General features: G+C 57.7%; 3 protein-coding genes across 3 annotated transcripts; all 3 read right to left on the bottom strand.

Moving 5' to 3' along the window:
• Positions 1-140: 140 nt before the first annotated feature.
• Positions 141-2,268, bottom strand: G6PC (glucose-6-phosphatase catalytic subunit). The gene is made up of 5 exons (XM_030966330.1): positions 2,024-2,268; positions 1,484-1,593; positions 1,073-1,181; positions 754-869; positions 141-655 (listed from the first exon to the last, which is right to left on the bottom strand). The coding sequence occupies exons 1-5, from the start codon at positions 2,251-2,253 to the stop codon at positions 141-143; spliced, it is 1,080 nt and encodes a 359-aa protein (XP_030822190.1). The 5' UTR covers positions 2,254-2,268.
• A 2,853-nt stretch (positions 2,269-5,121) lies between these two features.
• Positions 5,122-9,107, bottom strand: LOC115913868 (membrane primary amine oxidase-like). The gene is made up of 4 exons (XM_030966135.1): positions 7,290-9,107; positions 6,918-7,203; positions 6,106-6,235; positions 5,122-5,956 (listed from the first exon to the last, which is right to left on the bottom strand). Exons 1-4 carry the CDS (start codon positions 8,857-8,859, stop codon positions 5,654-5,656), a joined length of 2,289 nt encoding a protein of 762 aa, XP_030821995.1. The 5' UTR covers positions 8,860-9,107; the 3' UTR covers positions 5,122-5,653.
• Positions 9,108-10,165: 1,058 nt separating this feature from the next.
• Positions 10,166-14,935, bottom strand: LOC115913869 (membrane primary amine oxidase-like). The gene is given in 5 exon segments (XM_030966136.1): positions 10,166-10,450; positions 10,951-11,080; positions 11,271-11,556; positions 13,368-13,863; positions 13,865-14,935. Coding segments are annotated over 5 exon segments (2,268 nt in total).
• Positions 14,936-18,089: the final 3,154 nt, after the last annotated feature.

Genomic DNA, 18,089 nt, shown 5'->3' on the forward strand with positions numbered 1-18,089 from the left:
ACTGGCACTGTGGGTCCGTGTTGTGGGAGCCACCCAGCAGCACCACCGGCCCAACTTCCACGGTCTGCTCCCAGTGCAGAACCAGTGGCTGAGGTGCACCCAGGGCCTGGCAGCTGCCCCTGAGCCACCCCTGGGGTGCCTTAGGCAGCCTTTTTGTGCTGTGTGGCCAGGAGCTGGGACAGGCAGTAGGGGACGAGGCCGACGGTGGCCAGTGGCACGGCCGCTCTCTTGCAGAAGGAGAGGGCATAGAAGAGCAGCTGCATGTGGGAGGGAGGCTTGAAGGCATCAAAGACGTGGAGGATGAGGAGGGAGGCAGCGATGCAGCCCAGGCGGAAGAAGGGCAGCTGCTGGCTCTGCTTTAACCGGGAGCTCTCCTGGTACAGGTGGCAATTGAGGGCCAGCCCCAGGCCGAAGAGGATGCCCAGGTTCCGGAGGAGGCTGGCAAAGGGAGTGGTGTCAATGTGGACCCACTCAGGGTTGCTGCACCACTTCTGTGCCTTCTCCAGCGTCCAGAGCAGGTCCACGCCGAATGTCCACAGCAGCAGGTAGAAGCCCAGGGTGAAGCTGAAGAGGAAGATGGTGATGCCCAGGTACCGATGGAAGCTGGCGTGGTAGATGCAGTGGATGTGCTGGAAGGTCTTGGCCACAGCCATTCCTGCCAGTAACAAAGTGGGAGCACTGGTCAGTGCTGCAGGTGCTGCAGTCCAGCACAGTGGTGCTGCAGGGACTGGGAGGGGGGTCTGGTACACTCACCTGAGAACACCCCTGCAATCACCTGGTGGGGGAAGTGAGCGGCGATGAAGACTCGGGACATGCAGACACAGACCTGAACTGCCCAGAACCCAATCCAAAGCACTGTCCACAGCACCCTGTGAGGACAGGTGGCCATGTGGGTGCCAGGGTCAGCTTGCACTGCCCGTGACACTGCCATCATGTACTCCAGACAATGCCTGGCTGAGCCTGTGCCCCTGCAGACCCCAGCTGTCAGCCCACAGCCTTGATGGGCTTGGCTGTGCCTGTCAGTGCTGGAGCCACCTCTGCCTGGCACAGGTGGTTTTGGCCCTCAGCTTACCAGTATCCCAGCGTCTTTGACTGCTTCTCTCCCCCAGCAGCAGAGAGGAGGGCTGTCACCATCACATAGTACACGCCTGCTGCACCCATGGCATGGCCAGATGGGCTCCCTGGGCAAGAAGAGAGACCCAGGTCAGGCTCTGCATGGGCCAGAGCTCAGCACCCACAGGGGTTTGTGCTGAGCAACCACAGCTTCACCAGGGGTCAAGGTCTGCTCTGTGCAGGGGCTGCCCTGCCTCCTTCCCCTGCAGTGTCCTCAGCAGCACAGCAGCCTCTCTGCAGAGCTGTGCAGGGGTGTGTGCTCCCTGCAGGCTGCCAGCACCAGGCCAGCACCCCCTCTTTGTTCGGGTCACCATGGGCAAGCACCCCCTGCCCCTGGCTGCAAGCCCCTCCATGGCTCAGGGAACCCTACCAGGGCCAGTCTCGCAGGTGAGAGGGAACTGCTGGATCTCTGGTGCTGAGTTGTTTCCATAATAGTCCGTGTCAAGGACCCACCAGTATGGTCTCTCCCCAAAGAGGATCCTGAAAAGAAAAGAGAGGGATCTGGGGAGGTCCAGGGCACAACTGCAGCTTTAGATCTGTCCTGGGAGATGGAAGAAGCAAAGGACCCACAAGTGGTGCAGGGCATCCTGACAGACACAGCACCCAGCTGATTGCCTGGTTCTGACAGCTGACACTGCCTGCCCATGTCCCCATCCCCAGCCCTGACAGCAAGTCAATATTGTCTCCTGTACTGAGGGGCTCTGTGATCCCCCCACTCAGCACCACAGCCCTGGCTGATGGGAGGCTCTGTTTGCAGGAGGCTCCATCTCTGCTTGGAGCAGAGGGGGAGAGCTGTTACTGCATGGCTTGGGAAGGAGTGACCATTGTCACTGCCCAGCTGGGGCTGAGAGCACCCACATCAGTCCAGGTGTGCCAGCACAGGTGGGAGTGTTGGCTGGGGGCCACTCACCACTTGAAGACGAGGTTGAGCCAGTCTCCGATGACAGCCACCCAGATGAGCCTGATGCCCACTACTTCACTGAAGTGGAACCAGATGGGGAAGAGGACAAAAAAAGCATTCCTGAGATCAGCAGCATAGGAGATGAAGAGGAACCAGTCCTGGGAGCCCTGGAAGCGCTGCTGCAGCCAGTGTGTGGTCTGGATGCCCACATCATGCAGGAGGTTCATGTTGGCCTCCATCCTCCTCTGCTGCCCTCGGCGTGCCTCCGGCTGTCCCCTGCTCCACTGTGCCACTGGGGTTTTATACTCTGCAGGGTCTTGTTTGCAGCAGGCAGGTCACTGTCCCAGCACTGATCTTTGGACCCAAAACCACTCTTTCCAAAGGTACATCACCAGGGGGCTGTAACAAACATGTTTGGAACAGCTTACGTAAAAGGGGAAAACAGGGTTTGAGGGCACGTGGAGAGCAGTGCTCCCAGCCCAGCACCATCCCCTCACTCAGGGGGATCCTGCAGCCCTGGCTCTTCCAGCTATCCAGCACAACAGCTCTGACTGACCCACAGCCCTTGCTCCACGATCCCACGCTCTGTGTGTGACAGTCCTGCAGAGCTGCCACAGCCAGGCCTGACAATTGCTCTGGACTCTCTACCCTCCCCCTGTGCCATGCACCACCAGGGCATGGTGAGGATGCCCAGGAGCATGCACTGGGTGCATGGAGCAGAGGGCAGATTGCCCACCCCCCTCCTCATTTGCCAGGCTAATTTAACTTTGCATAATGGGAACCTTTCAAAGCCGTTCCTGGAGGTCCCTGCAGTCCCAGAGAGCCAGGCCTGGGATGCTCCTGGCTGCCAGTTGTGTTCTTCTGATCTCTCCTGGGGGGCTGAAGGACCTTTGCAAATAGGGACTGCACTTCTCCACTGGGTTCATCCCTCCTGCCCCATCAGACCCCAGCTGTGGGTGCAGAGCCCAGCACAGAACTCATCCTGCAGTGCCCATGGCCACCCCCTGCACCCCAGCTGCACTCTGCTGTCCCTGCCAGCACTGCTGGCACTGCATCTTTGTCACCCACAGCTGCCAGTGCCTGTGGCAGCAGCACAGGGTGCCCAAGCAGCACCCAGCACAGCTGAGCAGGCAGCAAGGCATTAATGATCAACAGCCAGTGAAATGCATCACTTATCTCCCTCCTGAGAAAATTCATGTCAGGATCCTTGAACCCCTGCCCTGTGTTGTTTGTCTCTGGGAGAGCTGTGTCCAGTACTGAGTCCTGCTGGCAAACAGCAGCAGTTACAGGCCCCATCCTGCCCCTCTGCCCATGCAGAGCTCAGGGAGCCGTGGGGTCTGACAGGCACAACACCAGCAAACCTCTGTCCTTGGGGGGAAAGCAGGAAAAGGCCACAGAGCCAGGCATGTCCCATCCAGCCTGGCCGTGCTGCACCCAAGGAAGGTGGTCCCAGACCCTGGACTGAGCTCCTGACCTGCAAAAACATCCCAACAAAACAGGAGTTTGCACAGAAACTGAATTACTCTTGCAAAACAAATTCCCCAACAGCTCACTCCAGGGTCTTCAACTGAGAGTGGCTTTGGCCAGCGTGAAGGAATGCAACAGACTTGGCTTCTGTTCCAAAAATATTTTGAAACCATCAGCAAGAAATCCTTCCCAGGAGATTTCACAGCGGAAAATGGGGCAAAAGGTGCTGGGGGATGGGGGCCAGCACTCCAATCCCCTAGGAAAATGTCACTGCAGGAAAACTGGGCCCATGGTGGGGAGAGAGCAGGAAGCAGGATGGGAGCAGCCAAAGGACAGAGTGGCTCAGCCCAGTACCCCAGTGTGTTTGTGCAGTGCCAGGTGCACATGCCACTGGTCAGGACAGTGCCAGAGGTGCCAGAGTCCACATGGTCCCAGCTCTGCTCCATGCCCTGCCCTGTGGATAAATCCCCAGCCCCAAAGTTCCTGTGAGGACCTGGGGCAGGGCAGGGCAGCAGGAGCTGCCTGGGCACTGCAGGTTCTGCATTCTGGCTGGTCTGACCATTGCTCAGGGTCCTGCTCATGCCCTGCACCCCTCCCCTGCCCATCCCTGCTCATCCCTGCAGGGATGTGCACTAAAAATGGGCTGGTCTTCCAGGGAAGGACTGGGGCCAATTTGTGCCTCAGCAGGCCCAGCTGTGTGACTGCAGTGGCCCAGCTGGCTCTGGCACACGCTGTGCCCGTGATTCCCAAGGTTCTGGGTGCAGCTCTGGCCAGCACAGCACCAGTGGGGGCTGAACGTGCCACGTGGAGTGCCCGTGTTTGCTCCAGAACGTTCCCTGACAGCTGCAAGGTCCAGGCTGGGCTGTGGCAGCGTGGTCACTGCGTCAGCGCTGCCCATGTGGGCACAGGGAGCCGGCTGGGCACGACCTTCCTGCTCTCACACAGCCCCTGCCGTCACCCCAGGGCGCCCAGGGGCCACTGCAGCCTCACACCGAGCCATGGCCTGAGCTGCCCTCTGCTCCCTCCCCTGGCCCGTGTGCTGCAGCAGGCTGAGCTGGCTCCCAGGGCCACATCCACAGCCATGAGAGCTGCCCAAGCCCCTCTCAGCATGTTCTGCACAGACCCATCCACTGCAGTGAGGGGATGGATACCCACCGTGGCCCCAGGGACACTTGGTGAGTGTTTAGTGTCTGCAGCCGTGTGCCAGGGGTGGCACTGACCTCACCATTGGTGTCCCCATGCCAGCCTGGCACAGTGGGGAGGGGCTCTGTGGGCTGCACATGCAGCTGGGGGTGTGGAATCAAGGGTCCCCACACAGGGGGGCTGAGCAGGCTGGGCAGCAGCCAAGCCCAGGACTGATTAACACAGCTCAGAACAACTGTTAAACATTAACTGCCCTGTTTGCTCCATATTCCCTGGCAGGAAGCTCCTGCCAGCACCAGGGTCCAGGAGCATCGCCAGGGCAACCCACACAGCCATGCCAGGCACTGTGCCAGGCTCTGGGGCTGCCCCACAGCCCTGGGAGCCCCTCAGAGCTGAGCCTGGACCTTCCCTAACAGCCAGGACCATCCCTCACAGGGCTTCAGCAGGAGACAGAGCAGCAGCCAGGGGTTTGTCAGGAAAAGCACAGAGTGCCTGTTTATTGGGAAGGGCACACACAGGGCAGTGCCCAGCCCGGGCTGTGCCCATCCAGAGGCTCAGCCTGGCCTCCTCCAGCAGCTCCCAGCGAGCCCAGGGCAGCACCTCCCTCTGCAGAGCTGGCCCTGATGCTGCAATGGCTGGGGAGGAGGTTTTGTGCATTCCACAGCAGCACCACACCACTCACTCCTGCCACTGTGGGCAAAACCCCAGGTGGAGCACAGCTCCGAGGGCAGCTGCAGCTTTGTGCTGTAGCCAGCACTGTCCCCTGTGTGCACCAGTGATGGCAAGGAGGTGGAAGCCCCATAAAGGAGGGGAGTGGCTGTGGGCACCCCACAGCTCACAGGGTGACATCCAGGATGAAATAAAATCACTCCCAGGGGCTGCTTTTCAGAGGCTTTGAGTCCTCCTTTGCTGCAGTGCTGAAATGAGAACTGAGCTTCTCCCTGAGCACAGGACAGCCTGGGCAGGATGGGGCAGGCCCTGGTGTGGGACAGAGACCCTCTGAGTGCCCACCCAGCAGCCCCTGGCCCATCAGAGCCCGCCCAGAGGCAGTGCCAGGCTGAGGTTGAGGAAGCCCCCGAAATGGAAGGGGGGTAGGCGGGGGGCACAGGTGGCAGCAGAGGACAGGCAGGCGAGGGGATTGTCCCCACATGCCCCAGCATCCTGCTCCCTGCTCAAGTACACGCTGTCAGGGGAATCCACTGAGGGGTCCTCGTTGAAGTAGTTGTAGGGCCTCAGGAAAAAGCCAACGCTGTTCCCCACTGTCACTGTGTTGGGGACGTCTTCAGCATGAGGGACGTGCAGGAACCCCACGGTGATCCAGGCAACCAAGTCCTGGGAGAAGAGGAACGAGGCACCTGTCAGGCTGGGCAGGACTCTGCCAGCCCAGCAGCTGCCCAGGCTGGCTCTGGGACAGGAGCAGCTTCTGTCCAGGATGGCCCCACAAAGTTCAGCTTCTCCCCACCCCAGGAAGCCCAGCTTACCTGGTTGGTGATGGTCTCGTTGTTGATGAAGTCAGCAAAGGCCACAGTGGGCGTCCAGGGGTCGTTCTGGTTGTAGATGCTGGTGCTGGTGGGCTCCTCCTCCTTCCTCCGGGTGACAGCCAGCTGGTACCTGCCAGCACAGGGCTCACAGGGGCTTGTCCACGCCAGCCATGGCACTGCCAAACTGGGGCTGGGCATCCCCAGTCTGCCCTGGGGCGGGGAGGGAAAGGGCCAAGAGGGCAGAAATGGGCTGCAGCCCCAGCATCTCCAAGCTTTGTGGGGAATCCCTTGCTGCCTGTGGCTTTTCCAGCATGGCTGGGACATGGATGGATCCAGGTGCAAATGCTGCCTCTCAGTGCCCAGTGCACTCCCCTAAGCCACAGCTGCTTCTCCCCCACACGGACATCCCCAGCATGAGCTCCATCAGCTCACCCTGGCACTGAGACTGCTCTGTGCTGATCCCAAGCACTTTCCAAAAGGCATTCTGTCCTCATGGGAAGGTATCACAGCCTGGCAATGCCAGCGCTTCCCTTAGGAATTCCTTCTGCAGCCTACTTCCCCTCAAAGGCAAAAACACATGGGGCTGCTCTAAATTAGTCTGACGTGGGGTCAGACTCCTGTCTGTGACCTACCATGAGCAGATGTTATTGAGCAACATCTCAAGGAAATTTCAGAGCCAAAAGCTCCTCATGTTTGCTTTAACCCTTTGTTTAACCCTTCCCTGCAGCCTGCTGCAGGCCTGCCCAGGGGTGAGAACCTCCCTCCACCAGGAGCAGAAGCTGCTGAGGCCTCAGCTGGCCTCTGGCACCCACCTGCCCCAGCTGACAGAGCGTTCCATGGAGCTGTTGGTGGGCAGGTCCTTCCCAGCAAAGCTGATGACCTGGATCCTGTAGCTGCGAGGGTGCCCCCACTTGTTGGGATTGGGGCTGACAAAGGAGAGGTAGCGGGGCAGGGGGACATTGAGTGGAAAAGCTGCCTCATCCTCCCTCTCCAGCCTTTCCCTGCGGAGGTACGGCCGCTCAATGGTGTTCTGTGCGCTCCAGGGATCTTTGACAAACTCATACTCCATATCCTGGCTCTCCAGGGAGTTCAGCTGCCCTGTGAAGCAGAAGAGAAAACCCTCTCAAGCCCTGCACCCCAGACCACAATAAACCACAGCCATGCACAAAGGTGGCCAGACCTACCATCAACATCCAGGTCCACCTTGTAGTGGATGTGGTGGATGTGCATCGTCCCCAGCGTGTGCGGCCCAACCCTGTTGCCATAGTCAGTGCCTCGGCCATGGAGGAAGGAGGAGCTGATGTAGCCCGTGGCGTGCACCCGGACCTCCATGGCCCCATTGGGGTGGAACAGGAAATCCCAGATGTAATCGTAGTTAATGAGCGTGGAGATGGCGCGCATCACCAGCACGTTCCTCCGCAGCCCGCCATAGTAGAAGGACTGTGAGTCGGAGAAGTGGCGCCTCAGAGGGAGGGCAGAGTCGTGCTCAAAAATGCAGAGGGAGTTCTGGTTGGTTTTGGGAGTGTCTGTCTCTGCCAGGTAGTGCCGGTGCACGTAGGTGGCTGTGTAGGGGCAGTCCAGGCCCCGCACCAGCTCGTAGGCAAACCTGCCGATGCCAAAGCTGCCGTCCAGGTAGCGGGTGGACATTCCCCCGGGGCAGTTGGAGCCGTACAGGGCTAAGGCTTCCTGCAGGCTCAGCTCATAGACAATTCTCTCCCCACGGTACCTGATGTCGAAGAGGCGCGGGCCAGTGTTGGGGTTCATGCCAAAGGCAAAGCTCCAGCCCTGGAAGGTGACGTGGTTGTTCCTGACGCTGTAGCGGGGACCCTGCGGCTCGAACTGCAGCGGGCCCGGGGGCCCAGGAGGGCGCCGGGGTTTCATTGAGCCCAGCACTGCATCAGCCTGGGGCTGCTTCAGTCTGACCACCTCCAGTGCACCAGCCACAAACTCCTGCTCCAGATCCCCCGTGCTGGCAAAGTAGCGGCCGTTGTAGAAGACTTTGCGCAGCTGCCACCGGGACACGTGCAGGTCCCCGTGGTCCACCAGCACCTCCAGCCCCACCGGGGACAGGTAGTAACCAGTGCCAGCCACATTGTGGAAAAGAACAAACCAGGTCAGGCGGTCACCAGACTTGAATCCCCGTGGGGCCGTGGTGAGGGTGACAAGGTCGGTGCCGTCGGACTCGCAGCAGGCGGTGAGGAAGAGCGGCGCCTTCTTCAGCTCCCTGTGGATGAGGGCGTTGATCTCCGCGTACTCCCTGCCCGTGACGGGCCTGCGGTGGTAGGGCACCTTCCCCCCGTACTTGTGCACCGTCACGTCCCGGTGGTACGCCGGCCTCGGCAGCGGCCCCACCACCAGCTCGGTGATGTTGGGCTCTGGCTGCTTCCCAAAGTACAGCACAGCCAGAGCCTCCCGGGGGGGACGAGCCCCCCCTGCGTCCAGGAACCGCAGCACCTCTGCCTTGGCGGGCACCTGCACGTCCAGCCAGGCGATGCAGTTCTCCGAGGGCTTGGCCCGCGACGCCTCCACCAGCGGCACCCCGAGGTGGCCCTGCAGGTACCGCACCACCTGGGACATCTCCTCGGCGCTCAGGTCAGCAAACACCAGGCTCTGGCCATCCTCTGTGTCCTCCTGCTCCGGGGGCAGGTGCTGGCAGGTTCTGGGGCTCCTTTCCCTGGTCAGCAGCACGCAGACCAAAGCGAAGATCGTGGCTAAGGCCAGACCAAGGAGGATGAGCACAGTTTTGAGGCTCATGCCTGCTGAGGCACTGAGTGCTCTCTCACAGTCTGGCAGGACACGTTTCCAGCTGTGGAATCCTCCCAGCCACTCACTAGAACAAGGGGCTGGCTTGGCTTGGGTTTATTTTCCTCCCCTGTTTCCTCAGCAGGGAACAGCCCCTGGAACTCACAGGGAGGCTGCAAGGGGACGTTCTCACACATTGCCAGGATTTGCTGGGAACCATAAATGGCAACTATGCTCTGCTTCCCTAGAGGGCCATAATTTTAAGTAAACTCAATGTTTGTACATCTGTCCTTTCCCTCTGGTCCCAGATCCTACACTGCAGAGCTTGGAGAGGATGGATGCAGTTGTTTAGGGGAAATATGCACATTCTCACTTCTCTTCTTTCTCTTAACCCTGCAGATGCTGGGCAGGCTGTAGAATTAAATCTTCCCTGTGTGGAGCAGTGCTAAACACAGCACCCTGCCCCGTCCTGACACAGCCCTGCCACCACTGCTGCTGCCAACATCCCCATGGTCCTGCAGCCAGGAGGGAGGGGACAGCTTTGTCACCTTGTGAAGGTGCCCACTGATCCTGAGTTACAGCCTGGCACAGACTGGGCTGCGAGGAGGGGAACGGAGGAACCAGAGCCCAGCCAGCACCCTGGCAAACAGGCAGTGGCCCTGGCCCTGCTGCAACACCAGCAGCCATCAAAGGTGAAACCATTAAAGCCATGAAACCCCTTCCTGCAAGGTCCTGTCTTTGTGCCCAGCACTGAGGGCCTGAGAGCCACAACCCACACAGTCCTGGCCACGACCCAGCCTCCCCCCAGCAGCCACAGGGCTTGGTGCCAGCGCCCACTTCCACCCCAGCTTGTCCCTTCTGCCCCCAGCTGGACATCCCCGTGCCCAGACAACACCCAGAGCCACGCTGGGCTGGTTTGTGGGCACAGGAAAGATGGCAGAGAGCAGCACCACCCCCCAGGAGATGCTGCTGTAAGAATGAGACACTTGAGAGCAATGGACCAGCACCATTTTCATTATTTTAACCTGAGATATGCACTACACAGCACTTGCTTCTACAGCAGAGGAACAGGATTCTCTCCTGACTTTCCTCTGGCAATGGACTCAAATTCAGGAATTACAGGTAACATAGACTTCCATCTCACATCATACGAGGAAAATCATGTTTCCCTTTTCAAGAGCACTATTTCAAAAGCAATGATAAAACATTAAGTCACTGGACAACTGAAAATTGAGACAACTTCACTAAAAAGCTGAAAATTGGAGGCAGAACAGTCAGCCTGGTGTCTCTGCCCACATCTCGTCACCATCCTGTAGCATTAAAGCCTGCTCATATTTCGAAAACCATCAAAGGTGAATGGGGGGAAGTTTGGCAAACAAGAGGCAGTTTTGGGCAAGCAGGCAAGAGGGTTGATTTCACACGTTGTAAAGTCCTGCTCACTGGTGAAAAACACACCATCCTGGGAGTATATAGAGGGGTCCAGGTCATAGTAGTTGTAGGGCCTCAGGAGAAAACCAACGGAGTTTCCCACGGTCACAGTGTTGGGAATATCCTCAGAGTGTGGAATGTGAAGGAAGCCAGCAGTTATCCAGGCAACCAGGTCCTAGGCAGGGAAGAGCCACAAGCCCAGGGTTACTTCAGAAGCTGCAGCAGCAGTGGCCAAAATACACACAGGGCAGTGGGGAGTGACAGAAGGGAAGGAGGGGGACCCCGATGGGCACCAGCCAGCTGTGTTCCCACTCACCCAGCTCCCCTCTCCTGGGAAAGAGCTCCTCCCTTCCCCAAAGACCTGCCACAGCCATGGCTGCAGCTATCCACCCAGTGGAAGGACCCTTGCTTTGACCTCCGTGGCCTCACAACATTTTCATGATGTTTCTCCACAGGGAGAAAGAAGTTTCTGCTCTGCACACACTCTCTGTGTTCTCTGACCAAAGTACCAAGCAGACACAGAGAGAAGGGGATGCCCAAACCCACTTTTCTCTGGTCTGCTGCTCTCAAAGCTGGGCCCATTGTCCCAGGGGTGGTGCTGGAGTCTCTCTGCTCCTTGGGGCTCCCCTTGAGCCTTGGCTGGGTGTTACATTCAGCCCAGGAGCCCCAGCTCACCTCGTTGGTGATGGTCTCGTTGTTGATGAAATCAGCAAAGGCCACAGTGGGTGTCCAGGGGTCGTTCTGGTTGTAGATGCTGGTGCTGGTGGGCTCCTCCTCCTTCCTCCTGGTGACAGCCAGCTGGTACCTGAGGACAAGAAAAGAGAGGGGAGCAGCCCCCCGAGGCAGGGCAGAGCTAAATCAACTCCTGAAAGCCTGCAGAGCCCAGAAGAGAGCTTGCCTGTGCCTCCCATCCAGGGCCATCCAGCAACGCCTTCCCAGCTGGCAGGGCTGAGGGGCTCTCTGGGAACCTGCCCTGCCAGCCAGAGCAGCCTGACCTTGCCCAGCTGATGGCCCTCTCCATGGAGCTGGCCTCAGGGATGTGGTCCCCTGCAGAACTGGTGATCTGGATCCTGTAGCCACGCTGGTGGCCCCACTTGTTTTTGCTGTTGGCAGCAAAGTAGATGTATCTGGGCATCTTGGAGTGGAGCAGGAAGGCAGCCTGGTCTTCTGTGTCCAGGACTCTCTTGGTGAGTCGTGGCCTCTCTATCTGCTGCTCTGGGCTCCAGGGAGCCTGTGTCATCTCAAACACCATGTCGTGGGCCATGAGGGAGTTTTTCACCCCTGTGAAGCCAAAACAAAGTCACTGAGGAGAATCCTCACAGTGCCCTGCTCCCCAAGACACCACAGTGCCTGCTCTCCCTGCACCCTGGGCTCTGAGCAGCCCAGGAGCAGCTGCTGCTCTGCAGCTCCCCATGCCATGACAGCACCCCATGTGTGGATCTGTGGCTGGACACTTGTCCAGGCTGGGCAGCACCACTCTGCAGCAGAGACAAGAGGGGACAAGGGATGAGCCTCACCCCAGGGCAGAAGAACAGGTTTGCCTCCCATTTGCCCCCCTGTTTGCCTCCACAGTCTAATTACAAGAGCACGAGCTTTGTTAGTGCTCATCCTGCACAGCGGAGGCCCCTGGAGCAGCCTGGGCGCTGCACACATCTGCACATCACAGACAAGAGCAGTGGTGGGCTGCTCTCAGAAGAGAAGTGGGCTCAAGGTTTGGAGCAACAGGAGCAAATTGATCTGGGGATGAGGTGGCAAAAGGCTGCTGAGAGCATTTGATGGCCAGTGCCTGTGAGTTCTGACTGAGGGGTTATTGCTCACAACCTCCTGCCTGCCCCACCAGTAAACCCCTCTGTGTTCTGGTCCTTTAACACATGAGTTCTCCACTTCCACAAAAACCATTTCAGAGCTGAACTTGTGGTCTGTGAAGGTCTGAGCTCCACAGAAGGAGATCCATGCACAGCTGAGCTCATTTCCTTTCTTTTTCTCACATGAACAAAACTTCTAAGCGCACACCTCCCCTGGCAGTATTAACAGTGGCAGTCTGATTTCCTCTGCCTTCTCCCTGTTCCTGCAGTTCTGCCACCCCCTCACTGCAAGCACACCACCCTGCCCCACAAGTGGAAAGGAAAACCTCTATAACCACCAAAAAAGTAAAGTTCTTTGAGAAGTATTAAAAGGAGAGATGAGATCCAGGCCTACCTGCCACATCCAAGTCCACCTTGTAGTTGACAAAATGAGTGTGTATCGTACCCACAAGTGCTCCCAAAGCCTATTGCCATATCTCAGGCCATCCCCACGGAGAAAGGAGGAGCTTGGGTACCCTGTGGCCTGCACCTTGCCCTCCAGGGCCCCATTCTGGCAGAAGATGAGTCCCACATGTAGTCGTGGTCACCCACAATGGTGATGGAGCAAAGCACCAGAGTGGAGTTCACCACCTGAGGCTGAGCATCCCTGCACTTCCAGCATTCACTGGGAGCAGGAGCTGCTCCTGGGCTCCAAAACCCTGTGCAGACATCCACTGCCAGACTGTGACTGCACATGGACCTCGCTGGGTGGCCGCAGTGCCTTCACAGCTCAGGATTGAGTGTTCCCCCAAGAGAAGAAGGGGAGGGATGTGCAGGAGCTCAGCCCCACGGAGCACCAGGACAGCTGCCCTGCTTTCCATGGGGCAGTGAGACACCAGGAGGATTTTCTCAAGGGAGAAGGAGTGCCAGGAGCAGCAGCAGGCTCTGTGAAAGCAGGCTCACTGTGTCTGTGCTCAGACAGGACCAACTCCCCGTCTGCCCGCCTGTGCCTATGGCAACACACCCCGTGCCAGACGTGAGGCCTCAAGGAAACACAAACATTTTTCAGCTGCTACCTTTCATACTTTCCCTGAGCTGAACACAGAGCTCCCAGAAATTCCCACTGCTTTCCACCCAGTGACCTTGACAGACTGCTTTATATATCGAAAAATAATTTTGCAATGAAAGAAGAGGTTAGGACAATAAAGAAGAGTCAGTTATTAGGGACTGTATAGGCAAGGAGGAAAACCTCAAAGCTCTGGGGCTTATCAGAACAATGGCAGACATAAAAGGAAGATCCAGACCTACCTGCCACATCCAAGTCCACCTTGTAGTTGACAAAATGAGTGTGTATTGTACCCAGGGTGTGCTCCCAAAGCCTATTGCCATATCTCAGGCCATCCCCATGGAGAAAGGAGGAGCTTGGGTACCCCGTGGCCTGCACCTTGCCCTCCAGGGCCCCGTTCTGGTAGAAGATGAAGTCCCACACGTAGTCGTAGTTGCCCACGGTGGCGATGGAGCGAAGCACCAGAGCAGAGTTCACCAGCCCCCCGTAGTAGAGAGACTGCAAGTTGGAGTAGTGGCGCCTCAGAGGGGAGCCCAGGTTCTGCTCAAAGATGCAGAGCGAAGCCTTCCTCTTCTTGGGCCTCAGGCTGTCAGACAGAGACAGTGTGTCCACAAAGGTGGCCAGGTAGGGGCAGTCCACCCCTGGCACCAGGGGCGAGGTGTAGCGCCCCAGGCCAAAGCTGCCGTCCATGTAGCGCGTGGACATCCCTGCCGGGCAGTTGGAGCCGTACACGGACAGCCGCCTCCTGCACGCTGATCTCGTAGGCAACCCTCTCCCCCTTGTGTCGGATGTCAAACAGCCGCAGGCCCCTGCTCACGCTCATGCCAAAGGCAAAGCTCCAGCCCTGGAAGAGCACCTGGTTGTTCCTGACTCTGTAGCGGGGACCCTGCGGCTCGAACTGCAGCGGGAACGGCGCGGCCGCGGGCGCTCGAGGCTTCATGGAGGAGAAATCCCCGTCCCGTGGCGCCTTCCTCACCTTCTCCACGCTGATCCGACCCTGCATGTAGGCACTCTCCAGCTGCACCATGTCCCTGTAGTACTGCCCATTGTAGAACACTCTGCTCACTGCCCACTCTGAGATGTCCAGGCTGCTGTGGTCCACCAGCACCTCCAGCCCCACGGGGTGCAGAAAGAACCCACTCACATTCTGGAACAGGACAAACCAGGTGACCCTGTCCCCAGACTGGAACCCACGGGGAGCAGCTGTCACGGTGGCCAGGTTGGCTCCATCATATTCCATGACTTGCTGCATGAAAGCTGGAGCTGAGGGGAACACTTGGCTCTTCAGGAACCCCCCAATCTGCTTGTACTCAACAGCCAGCGTGGGCCTGCGGTGGTAGGGCACCTTCCCCCCGTACTTGTGCACCGTCACGTCCCGGTGGTACGCCGGCCTCGGCAGCGGCCCCACCACCAGCTCAGTGATGTTGGGCTCTGGCTGCTTCCCAAAGTACAGCACAGCCAGAGCCTCCCGGGGGGGACGAGCCCCCCCTGCGTCCAGGAACCGCAGCACCTCTGCCTTGGCGGGCACCTGCACGTCCAGCCAGGCGATGCAGTTCTCCGAGGGCTTGGCCCGCGACGCCTCCACCAGCGGCACCCCGAGGTGGCCCTGCAGGTACCGCACCACCTGGGACATCTCCTCAGCGCTCAGGTCAGCAAACACCAGGCTCTGGCCATCCTCTGTGTCCTCCTGCTCCGGGGGCAGGTGCTGGCAGGTTCTGGGGCTCCTTTCCCTGGTCAGCAGCACGCAGACCAAAGCGAAGATCGTGGCTAAGGCCAGACCAAGGAGGATGAGCACGGGTTTCAAGTTCATGCCTGCAGCTGGTCCAGCAGCATTCAGAGACTTTCAGAGCAGGCTTTCCAGCTCCTGCCTCTGTCAGTGTATGCTGCACTGGATGGATTAGCACAGAAAGTACAAAAGACTGGGAGAGGCTAGGGGAGGAGATCTGAAACCCTTGGTGACCAGAAAGGGCTGATCTCCTCTCAGCTGCAGCCTCTTTGGTCCTCCTTCATGGCAGTGCCCTGAAAGAACTTGTGGAGATGTAGGGTCAGTGACTCAGACAAGTTCCACATAATTCCGTTACTTTTTCAGTCCAGCCTGCTTTCCTGAGGCTGCCTGTAAAAACGGAGACTGCAGTCAGCCTGAGGTGGCTGTGACCACTGTGAGGCTCTGACAAGCTGGGAATTGTTGCCACCCTGTACAATTTCACCTCTTTACAACTCACCGATTTTCCTTGTTTATCAGGCTGCTTCCTTGTAAACATTCCCTCTGGCAACACCATTCCAAGCTTGGAGTTACTTTTTATTTAATTTTTTTCAGTCTTCCACATGGAAGCCTTTGCTGAAAACACATCCTCCTGTGTAGCAGCAGAAAAACTTTGGCAGCCATGGAGATGTAGTTCAGGATGAGAATCAGGCACCAAATGCTGTGAACAACCAGCTCTTAGAACACCTCAGAACAGCTCTGAGCCAATGAATCCCCAGCACTGCACTGCCACAGGATCATCCAGCCTTTGCCTCTGCTTCCAATTCAGATAAATTGAGGTGCAGCTTCCTAGAGGTTCCCCCAAGGAGAGAAGGACCCTGAACCTGCAGCTGGCAGCAGCTGAGGGCAGTGCCTGCTATCAGTGCCCAGGCCGGGCAGCCACATCTGCCCTGTGCCACCCCAAGGACATTCCCTGCTGGCCTCACAGTGCTGCTCACAGCCCTGGCAGAGCAGGGCAGCCAGAAGGACGTGGTGCTCCCTCCTGCCACGCAGCAGATGCTCGGGGTAGACAAGACTCACCACCTTGGCTCCAGTCCCAGAGCTGGTGCTGAGTAGGACAAGGCATCCAAGAGAACCAAGGCTGGAGATTCAACCCAATATTTCCACTCCTGCTGCCAGCCTCACCTCACCTCACCCTCGTCTTCTCTTCCTTGCATCAGTTTCCTGATGGGACACAGCACCCACCAGCCCCTGGTTGCTCCTCTGCAGCAGATCCTGCCTGGCTCAGCTCCTCTGTGTCCCCTGTGCTCAGCCACCAGGCTGGGAGGCAGAAGGGCCACGTTGCTGTGGGACACACTCCATTATCCTCAGGGCAGGCTGCAGCTGTGGAGGCCAGGGACACACTCATCCTGTCTGTGCCAGCACACAGGGCTCTGCCTCAGCAGCCAGGAGAGCCTCAGAGCCTCAGCACTGCTTCATGTGGCCACAGAGCCAGCAAAGGGGCTCAGTGCTGCACAGACACAGCAGTGGGCAGGGACAGCACAGGAGAAGGGAAAGAAGGAGAAGGGAAAGAAGGAGAAGGGAAGGAGAAGGAGAAGGGAAAGAAGGAGAAGGGAAAGAAGGAGAAGGGAAAGAAGGAGAAGGGAAAGAAGGAGAAGGGAAAGAAGGAGAAGGGAAAGAAGGAGAAGGAGAAGGAGAAGGAGAAGGAGAAGGAGAAGGAGAAGGAGAAGGAGAAGGAGAAGGAGAAGGAGAAGGAGAAGGAGAAGGAGAAGGAGAAGGAGAAGGAGAAGGAGAAGGAGAAGGAGAAGGAGAAGGAGAAGGAGAAGGAGAAGGAGAAGGAGAAGGAGAAGGAGAAGGAGAAGGAGAAGGAGAAGGAGAAGGAGAAGGAGAAGGAGAAGGAGAAGGAAAGCCGTGGCTGCATGGGACACAGCAGCCACAATGGCACAAATACCTGCTAATACCTGCTCTCATCACCTCCCAGCAGCAGAATCAAATGTCTCTGAGTAACCCCAAACAAGGCAAAGCAGCACTGATTTCCTAGGCAGTCAGGTTTCAAGGATTACCTGGGGTTAGGCTTGGAAGAAAAATTCCCTTTTGGTTTTGGCCTGGAACATGGTGCCCATTTCACTTGGAGCACAGAGCAGCAGCTCTGCTGTCCTGGGTCAGGTCTGGAGCAGAGAGCAGCAGTTCTGCTGTCCTGGGTCAGGTCTGGAGCACAGCCAGGACATCCCTGCTGCCTCCCAGGAACAGGACAAGTGTTCTGCTGCCTCACACACCAGAACAGCCAAGGTGAGACTGTGGCAGAGCCCCCATGGCTGCAGGACAAAGCTCAGTGGACCTTTCCTTTGAGAAGCACACAAAGAGATTGTTCAGGTTTGACTTCACCCCTTGGGTTTGCATCTGCAGCTCCTCAAAGCCACGGCACAGGCTGCAATTACAGAAAGGCCCTTTCCAAGCAGCACAGCAGTAGTTTAGGAAAACTCCACAGGCCTTCCTGCCCCACAAATCACAACTCAACCCTGCAGCTGGGCTGAGAGAGATCCAGAAATAGACTGTGGGAACACTCCTGGTTCTCTGCATGTTGGGGGCTTGGAAAGAAAGAGAAACCCTAATCTGTACTGACATCCCCATGACAAAGCAACCACAGCACACACCCCAGGGCTGCTGGATAAGGATGGAGCTTTCTGCACTGCCTGTGCCCCCCTGCAGAGCCTGTGCCATGCAGGCCTTGTCTGATAACAGGTTTTTTTAGTCCTGTCTGTTTCTGCTGGACTTTTCCAGCTCTGTTTCAGAAAAAACAAAACAGCCCTAAAATGCACCTTCATCTTGCAGTAGGAATTTGAGGAAGCAGAGTAATTAACTAAGTCTGCAGAGCCAGAACCTGTGTCAATAGCTGCCTGATGGAAAGCAGTGAGGGATCTTTGGGGGCCACACACATCATGGAATTGCTCTCCAAAAGGAGCCTGCAGCAGCTTAAAGCTAACCTAGAATTAAAGAAATTGCACGTCTCTCTAACTTGTAACTTGTTTATGACCTGCTCAGTGCACGTACTGCTTCCCACATGCCAGTCTCCAGTGTGACCAGCCCATCACTGACCCACATCCCATGGAGAACTCACATCCTACCTATGTTTTATTCGGGTTATTTTGGCTAAAACCCATGCTTTATTTTGGCTATGTGGCTGCTTTTAGGCACTGCCCGTCTTATATTTGCTAAATTGCCCACATTCCCCAAACATAGCAAGGGGGATGGGAGTGCTGTT

This window comes from Camarhynchus parvulus, chromosome 27, assembly GCF_901933205.1.
Source record: "Camarhynchus parvulus chromosome 27, STF_HiC, whole genome shotgun sequence".
In the NCBI taxonomy this organism is placed as follows: domain Eukaryota; kingdom Metazoa; phylum Chordata; class Aves; order Passeriformes; family Thraupidae; genus Camarhynchus; species Camarhynchus parvulus.

What these genes read in the sequence shown, in the direction of transcription:
- LOC115913868 (XM_030966135.1), bottom strand. Translation starts at nt 8,859, where the DNA reads ATGAGCCTCAAAACTGTGCTCATCCTCCTTGGTCTGGCCTTAGCCACG. An exon ending in GGTGGACCTGGATGTTGATG is followed by an intron (nt 7,204 to 7,289) that starts GTAGGTCTGGCC and finishes TCTGCTTCACAG; the next exon opens with GGCAGCTGAACTCCCTGGAG. An exon ending in ACGAGACCATCACCAACCAG is followed by an intron (nt 5,957 to 6,105) that starts GTAAGCTGGGCT and finishes CTCTTCTCCCAG; the next exon opens with GACTTGGTTGCCTGGATCAC.
- G6PC (XM_030966330.1), bottom strand. Translation starts at nt 2,253, where the DNA reads ATGGAGGCCAACATGAACCTCCTGCATGATGTGGGCATCCAGACCACA. An exon ending in CACCTGCGAGACTGGCCCTG is followed by an intron (nt 1,182 to 1,483) that starts GTAGGGTTCCCT and finishes CTTCTTGCCCAG; the next exon opens with GGAGCCCATCTGGCCATGCC. An exon ending in GATTGCAGGGGTGTTCTCAG is followed by an intron (nt 656 to 753) that starts GTGAGTGTACCA and finishes TGTTACTGGCAG; the next exon opens with GAATGGCTGTGGCCAAGACC.